Genomic DNA, 8,611 nt, shown 5'->3' on the forward strand with positions numbered 1-8,611 from the left:
CTTCACACTAACACTACTGCTAGTAGTACTACTCCCAATAATAATATTATATTATATATGACAAATTGAGTGTATGTCAAATTAATAGTTTAAAACGACCTCATGATAATATTGTATTGCACAACATGATCAAAGGATAATGACACTTGTAGAATTAATTTAATCGGGAGCTTCTTTAACATTATTAACATGAGAGATCCGAATCCATCCGGGTTTGGATCTGGATCTGGACACACCCCAGAATATTATCACGGGGACAATAGATCTGGACCCGTTTAGTCTCATAAATCGATCCAAAATCCAAGCCAATAAAAGGCAGTCCTCACATCACATAACAAGAGCGACGATCAAGGAGCAGCAGCGCTGCAACAGAGACACCCTCCCCCAAAAGAACGGTACTTTTTAGATATTTTTAGGGGCAAAAAAATTCAGAATTTTCTGGATAGAGGAAGCATCCAAAAGGGAAACCATTGGCTGTTATTTGCTCATCACCGTGAGAGAGAGAGAGACGGAGCCTGGGCTCTTAGATTTCAGTTGCAGAAACCCTAGATCTGGAGAAGATTGAATGGCATCGGATACCCAACTGCCGGTCCATCCTCGATAGAGTTCGATAACGAAGACCGCCCGCGTCGGATGATTCGCGGGGAGAGGGTTTCGATTGGTTGCTGTTTCCGAGCGAGTTTCTTAATTTGGTGTTTTTGAGAGAAAAACTTCTTTATCTGATTTTTGGTGGGAGTTTGGGTTTTTAGAGAGGTTTTGGAGTGGAGAGATGGCGGCGAACGGAGGGGTGCCGGATTTGTCGTCGAAGCCGGTGAGGGAGGATGATGACGAAGGTGAGTACGAGAGTGATCCCGAGGAGGTGGTGCCCTTGGGGCTCCGGCGGAGAGAGGCGAGCGACGATGAGGAGGAGGAGGAGGTCCCCCAGAGAAGAAGGGATCGGAGGTTGTTGATTGGAGGGGAGGTGGAATCGGATGGAGAGGGTCGGCCGGCAGCGTATGAGGAGGAAGAGGACGTGGAGGGCGAGGAGGAGGAGGAGTTTGAGGAGGTGGACGAAGAGTTGGAGGAGGAGGAGTTGGAGGAGGCGGTTGTCCGCAGAGCAGGTGGCACTGCAGGACGCGCGGGCCAGTTGGCGTCCCCGGGAGATGGTGGACCGGATGAGGGAGGATCAGGCGTCCAGGAGTGTGAGGCTGTGCCTGATGCATCGGATTTCCGAGGGAAAAATCAGGCAGCGGCTAGCCAGGAGGAGAAGAAGGAGAACGAGCCATTTGCTGTGCCTACTGCAGGGGCTTTCTACATGCACGATGACCGCTTTCGTGACAATGGTGGTGCCCGGCACAGGTGCGTATTTTCGGCCTTCACTTTTCCTAACAGTAGCCTTTTTTTTTTGTCCTTCTCTTATTCATCCAATCACTTAAATTGTCTAGGAAGTGTTATTGTTAAAATTGGTATAGTAAAACTGACAGATTGATTGATATGAATCGGTCAACAAGGACATTGAGTAGATGGTCCTTGTAGGTTGAATCAGCTAAATGTGCAGTATACTCTAGGTCGTTTCGAAGTTGCAAAGTGTTGGGTTTTGTTTTTCTGTTGGAGTCAAATATAGATATGCAATAGGTATTTAAACGTGGGGTTTTTTCAACTTGAAATCACTTTGAATCAATATATGGAGACTTTGATTCATAACTTCCTAATCTGGATACCAATAAGGCAGCGTCTACTTTATGTATTGCGTTATCTTTAACACACGGATCCTCCTCAACTAATCTGAGTTCGTGTTGTGGAGAAACACTAGGTCTCTTTGATGCTTAGTAATATTTTCTAGTGGTAAGTGTGTGTAAAAAACTTCATCTTCAGCCTTCTGGGCACTTTAGATGCCTCAAGACAGGTCGCTACGTTATCAAGCTCAATGCCATATATTTGCTTTGTCTCACTTTCTGCAGAAGTATGTACATCTAAATTCCATGTAGAGGCTTTATCTGTTCTCCGATGCAGATGGCTTTTCTTTTACTGTGATTTTCCTGCAGCCCATTAAGTGGAAATAGGCAATTGGCTTGATTTTTCTCAGGTCCTGAAAGGTCCTTTATAATGTCTTATTTCTTTTTCTTATTCATGTGATTAGCTTTACCATGCTATTGTATATCTTCTTCTTAGTATAGCATGTATCCTATGCAGGAGGACCCCAGGTGGGCGAAAGTTATGGGAATCTAAAGACGATCGAGCGTGGGTGCATGACAGGTTTGAGGAAATGAACTTGAAAGAGACGCAGTACAACGAAGTATGTAGCTCTGCATCCTTGTCATAGACACGTTACTGGGATAATTCAATTTTTATTCGAATATTTTGATTTATTTTATGTGCTAAAATTGTTAGTGGAGGTGATAATCATGCTTAACTCTCCCCTTTTTCACAGTAATATTCTAGAGAAAGGGTGTTATATATAATCACAGCAGAAAAACTACTTCCGTAATGACCTAAATTATCAAAAGCACTAATCAGCGCCTGGAGGCCCTTATGTTGGGGCCTAATTGAATCACACAAGTAAACAAAAGAGGAAAGAAAGCAAAACTTAAATTTAAAGTCAACTTTTGCAAGTAAACAATGAAAAAACCTCACATAATAAAGATCAATCAAACTCACAGTCTCAATTCTTGTTTATGAAAAACCGATAATAAGGAGAACAACAAAAAAAAAGGTGCTTCCCACTTAATCAATGGCCTGAGCAATGAAGCACTAGACTCCCACTTGGAGGTCTGCATAGATAATGGCCTGGTGAAAAGTCATGCACCTAGTTTTTGTCATTATTATTGCTTGTTATTATTATATGGTATTCTTTTTATTATTGTTATTATTAAAACATAGTCTTCGGCTTCTTATGGGCTTCTTGCAAGCAAAAATAAAAAATAGTTTGTCAAACTTCTATAGGGCAAAAGAGGTTCTAAAGGACGTTTCAGAGGCCGTGGTAGAGGCAGGGGCAGGGAACGGGGCTTTGCAAGAGGGAGCAGATCTAGATATTTTGATGAGAATATGGATAAAACTTCAAATCAACCACCGCGAACGGTTAAAGGCAGAGGACCAAGGAAATATGAGCCTCTTTCGAAGAACCAAGCCGAAACCCCTCCATCACATACTAAACCGTGAGGCCCATACCACTCTTTCTCTTTATTGCTGAGAGATAATTTCGTTATGTTATTAATATTAGATGTGGACCATGTGGTCAATGTCATTGATCACTTTGCTTCTCTTTCTGCTTACAGTGCTTCAAGATCTAATGAGATGTCTAATAAAGTTAGTGAAGGGGGTTCAGCTCCACTTACTGGTAATCCACAATATGAGGCAGTGGCTGCTCGCAAACAAGTTTTTGCTTCAATCTTAAGCTCAGATTCTCCTCCTTTCTACCCATCTGGGACATCCACCCAAGATGTTTCTGCTGCCCACAAAAAGGATGTACAGGTTGGAAGTGCTGTGAGAAACATGACAACCTCTGCTGCTATGGATGAAAATATCATGGGGTCAAACTCTAATATAGCTGCACGTGGAAAAGCAATTCTTGAACCTGTTGGGCAGGGTGGACCCTATGTTGGGCATTCTGCACGTCATACTACTGTAGGAAAACCATCACCTACTGTGCACATACATTCATCTGGGAGTTCCTCTTCTGTTACCATGGTTCAGTCTCCTCAGCTCAAAGTTCGGGTGGCTGGCTCTGGACAACTTAATTATCAGTTTCCTCCTTCTTCTAGCCCAATGAGCAGAGTATCTGCTCACACAACTCTTGCAACTTCCCAAATGTCAGTATCAGGCCAACCAAACCTAAGACCTTCAGCTCAACAGGTGAATCAGCGGCCTGGAGTTGGACCTCAAGAATCACCCTCTGCTCCTCAAGTTCCATCACTTACACGCCTGCCTGAAGTTAGCGAAGTGGGATCTCCTCCAGGATCCAGTAAGTCAAAGACTGGTCTGGTTGGAAAGATGAAGGTCAGTAACCAAGGAAGTGGAAAGAGTGCTTTCTTGTACAATGGTGCACAAGTTGTTGGGGCTACAGGTGCAACTGGAGTTGGCAATGGTGATCAAAGCTTTCCTCACACTCCTGCACTTTTGCCGGGTAAAACTTCCATTAACCTTTTCCATGTTTTGCATTTGGAGGATGCTGTATTCTCAGGTATTATTTGAGTTCATATGCAACACATCATGTATGGTGTCTGATCATTTAGAATGTCAGAAATTGGAATTCAAACTGTTGACTGCATGGACTAAATTTGATGCTGCCAATGTCTGGGAGACTCAACTTGTTATTCTGAAGATTGTAATAAAGCAAGAGTTGACCTTCTCAAGAAGTTACTTTACTGCCAATATCTCCTTGTTTCTGGCACTAGTGTGTGTGTTTTCAGGCTGTCTTCTAATGCATACATACTATGCTGCAATGCTGTTTATGTTAGTCTTATGAGTCTATGGTAGCAGTTGGTAGGCTTTGATGAGTCAATTATCTAGATTGGTTGGGTGCTCAGATATTAGGTGTTGGAGATCATTGTTGTGTTTTGAAGCTCCTTAATCACAGGGAACTGAGTTTCCTTTTAGTTCACAACTAGGATACCCACCAGATGGACTTTATGTGGTGCATGTATTTGGTCAAGTTGGTCGATATACACTGAAGCAAGTTGCTCAGATGACAAGTGCTTATTTATTTTCTTGACTGTAGTTATGCAATTTGGAGGACAGCATCATGGTGGTCTTGGTGTTCCTGCTGTTGGCATGGCATTTCCTGGATATGTGGCACAACCGCAAGGCGGTTTTGGAAATTCAGAGATGACATGGTACACATATTTCTGAAACCCTCTTCATCGTTCATTTTTAACTGCTGCACTCATTGAATGGATGCCTGTGCACAATGTTGCAGCTTAAGTTGAATTCTATCTTTTACTCTTACAGTGCAGTTCTAAAACTGTGTTGAATCTATTGATAAAGCTGCAATAATAGAAAATGTGACTTGCGTTGAAGTGTTTTTCAGTGAATTTTGAAATCCAAATGTTCTAAAACACACGGAACCTGTTTGTCCTGCATTTACTCTTTTTGACTAAATATCGTGATATCAATACCACTTGACTTAATCCAGACAAGAACAAACCATTTATACATTATTTATAGGCCATGCCTCGTTCATCAGTATTCGATATTTAGGCTGTTCAATGTAGTTTGATATTTAGGCTGTTCAATGTAGATCAGCTTGTCTCATATCCATTTACTTGGCACTGAGGCCTGTTCATTTCTTTCATATTGGCTTGTGTCATATATAATTTATATTTTATGCTTCTCTTAATGACTGTGAAAAACAGGTGGTGAGAATTTTTTTTTTCTCCTTTTGGGTCTCAGGTTACCTGTTCTAGCTGGTGCTGCTGGAGCTCTAGGGGCCTCATACTGCTCTCCTTATATTGCTTTTGATGGTGGATATTTTGCTCGCTCATCAGGGCAAGCCTCCTCGACTGGTTCTTCCGGGTAAAACTCTTTTTCATGATGCTTCTACATTTTTAGCTATTTATGTTCTTATGCCTTTTATGGTTCTTTGTGCATTAGGTTATTCATTCCTTTTATGTTTTGTCACTTTTATTTTAGGGCTGAATCCCATGTTAGTTTCCATTATTGTAGCATTTATTGTTTGTTTGGCTGACTAGAATATTCATGCCCATCTAGTAAATTCTGGAATTTATGTGAGCTTCACATTGTCTTTTGTGTTTCCATTAGAATGTTGTCACATGTTTGTTTGGTGGTCTTCTTATGTTTGTGTCATGACCAATATGGCTGGCTGTTGGCTGGTCATTTTGGTTAGAACAAAAACATCATGCCTCTTATTAAGATTGTCAAGTGCCAACAGTTCTGGCTAGACCTAATTCTTACTACCCCATGTAGGAGTTTCTTCCTTTCTGTAAGTGATGTCAATGACTCGAACAATTTCAAAGGTTTTTCATGATTTTATTCAAGATTCTTGTAGAGTTCGAAACTGCTTCATCACAAGAATTGTGAAATGAAAAATGTAAGGACATCGTTGCAAAAGTCTCATGATATGCACGAGGGGTGACATTGTCTGTTTTACTAGGTATATTTGGAGTTTGGTATTGTTTCCAAATTTTGGACATTTGATAGCTTCCTAGATTTGAACTAAAATAAGGCAGCTCATGTGGTCAGAAAATGTGTCAATAGGCCATTAGAAGTTTCATGTCCCAAAAAAAGAAAAGAAAAGAAAAACATAAATATGCCAAAGCAAATGTCAAGCAAAGGTTTTTCCCACTATATTTAAATATTTTTTGATCAATAATTGAGGGTTATGAACTTGAAAGCAGCTTTTGATATTTGCACTGGTTGGTCCTTTTGTTATCAAAAACATATAGTAGGATCATAAGGTAGCTAAGGTACTATGTCTGTCGCATGACAACATTTGGTACTAGTCGAACCTTTTTTTAGTTGTCATTAATCGGGAAGGTTATGCTCTTGAAAGCAGTTTGTTCATAGTTCCACTGGTTAACCAATTTGTCACCACGATTACAGTACAGTAGAGCAGAAATGGGAACCAGTAAATTGCTGGACGTAAGACTATAAGTATTTCTTGCAAGACAACCTTTGGAACTACTAAATTTTTAAGTTTTAGCTAGACACTAGATTTGTTGCCTGTTGCTTGTTTTATTTCTTGATTTCTGGTCTCCTGATTGAATTATTAGTGACAGGAGTAGTTAAGTGTCTGCAGAGATATTGTTTATCTATTTCTAGCTGTTGAAACACTATTATTTGCGCCTCTTTTTTTGAGCTTGATGTGAGTATGGCCGAATTTTAATGTGACAGAGATTCCAATTCAAACAAATCTTCAAGCACATGGAAATCCCCACAAAAACCTGGTAAAAGACTAAAATCTTCTGCTGTCATGATTAATCTAATTTGCTGGTTGACTAAGGCCTTTTTTCCCATTTTAACGTTTCAGCTGAGCTGGTGAATGATGAATATGGACAAAGGCAAAACAAGCCTAGAAGGCAAGTGGGCACTTGGAAAAATTTAATGTGGTTGCTACATCTTTGGTTTTATCCCCAAAATATTCAATCTGTTGTCCTTTTCTGCAGATATTCAGAAATGAATTTTGGCCAATGAATCAAGTATGAGTGCCTTCTAATAAGAAGCTGAAGGTAAAACATAAGCTCATTCTGCTTGCTGTCTCACTGTTCATATGTCTTTTGCTGTTCAATTTATAAATCATTTTGAGGTTTTGTGCTGCAGGACTGCTTCACTTGGCCCTTGGTGGTATCTAGGCTTAATCTGGAACCACTTTGGGCAGCTAAAGTATCAAAAATATCATAGGTAAGATTTTTAGTCCTTCTTAGCTGATTACAATGGCCTAGAAATAAGAACTACTTAGTCTGAAGTCAGTGATATAGAGAACTTTCAAGGTTGTGACAGTATGTGTTAGATATTATTGCTTATTATCATATGATCCAGTATGCTTATAAACTAGAACTAATTTTTGTTATCCATAATATGGACAACTTTCAGGGTTTTGACTTGTGAGTATATGTAGATATCAAGATGTGTCTTACTATGGTGTCAGTCTGCATTTTGTAATACTGGATGTTTCACTGTCTCACATGGTTCATATTTCTCCAATTGTTCATGGACTTGCTGGGATGATTGCTAGACCATAGTTCTGTTGTTTTGAATCTATTTCTTGAATATGTATGATCAAAATTCTTTTGTCAGTTTTTGCACTTGATTGAAGCCATATTGGTCACTTCAAAAGTCTGACGGTTAGTTTGATTACTTTGGACTTATGAATCATCATTTTAACAATGTTTGGGCAGTTTGTATGCAGTATGTGAGGTTGTGTTAACCCCTGCGTCTGCTGTGGCCGATACATGTGATTATTAATTCCAAGGGTTGGACGGGTTTCACTTTTCCTTGTATTGCTGGTAAGGACACAATGTATCCGATTCACTTTAGCTGCCTGTCAGTATTTTCCACTCCTGAATTTTGCATGATTCTGCTGGTGTTTTCAGGTTGTGACTTGTGCGTTCCTGAAGCTTGTGGAAAATACTTGGGCGACACTTTGTTCTCCCTCTCTCCATCCCGCCAAGCGCTACTCGCTAGGCTTATTACCTTATCAGATATGTGTCTAATAATTCAAGTGTTTTGTGGTTACTTTCTGCCTTGTTGATGGGTAGAGATGATTGTTGGTGCTTGCTTTCTCCTAAATTTCCCGGCTGCACCTTTTCATATGAGTGGTCTTGTAGTTTTCTAGTTTGTATTTTTGCAAAAATAAAGTACATTGATAAGCTTTGCAGTTAATAGACAAAACCTCTTGATCTGTAAGTTGAGTTTTTGAAGACTATGCTTGGAATAGCGTAACTATATTTGCCTACGGCAGGCACCACACAGTTTCTCACAGTTCAAATGAAACATAAAATTTGTTCCACAGATCTCATGATAACTGTTTCCAATCAAAGTATTTCTCAGGAGAACTACAAAAATTCGAATGCCGACATTTGGATCTGAAGTCGAACTCTCTTTTAGAAGTATCTCCAGCTTTTGTTCCAATATTCCTTGTTCTGTCTACTAGGGTAGTTATAAGTTGCCGGAGCAT

At 40.1% G+C, this 8,611-nt stretch overlaps 1 protein-coding gene across 2 annotated transcripts; it reads left to right on the top strand.

The window, feature by feature from the left end:
* Nucleotides 1–624: 624 nt before the first annotated feature.
* Nucleotides 625–8,389, top strand: LOC116260029 (protein MLN51 homolog). Of its 2 annotated transcripts, none has more exons than XM_031638095.2 (12): nucleotides 625–1,338; nucleotides 2,173–2,275; nucleotides 2,923–3,134; nucleotides 3,255–4,102; nucleotides 4,697–4,811; nucleotides 5,368–5,490; nucleotides 6,829–6,881; nucleotides 6,965–7,013; nucleotides 7,101–7,163; nucleotides 7,255–7,335; nucleotides 7,833–7,940; nucleotides 8,028–8,389. In XM_031638095.2, exons 1-9 carry the CDS (start codon nucleotides 770–772, stop codon nucleotides 7,126–7,128), a joined length of 2,100 nt encoding a protein of 699 aa, XP_031493955.1. In that variant the 5' UTR covers nucleotides 625–769; the 3' UTR covers nucleotides 7,129–7,163; nucleotides 7,255–7,335; nucleotides 7,833–7,940; nucleotides 8,028–8,389. The 2 variants fall into 2 exon arrangements, with proteins under 2 accessions (XP_031493955.1, XP_031493966.1); XM_031638106.2 differs by having other exon boundaries at nucleotides 7,844–7,940.
* The last annotated feature ends 222 nt before the right edge of the window (nucleotides 8,390–8,611 follow it).

This window comes from Nymphaea colorata, chromosome 1 (assembly GCF_008831285.2).
Source record: "Nymphaea colorata isolate Beijing-Zhang1983 chromosome 1, ASM883128v2, whole genome shotgun sequence".
Classification (NCBI taxonomy): Eukaryota; Viridiplantae; Streptophyta; class Magnoliopsida; order Nymphaeales; family Nymphaeaceae; genus Nymphaea; species Nymphaea colorata.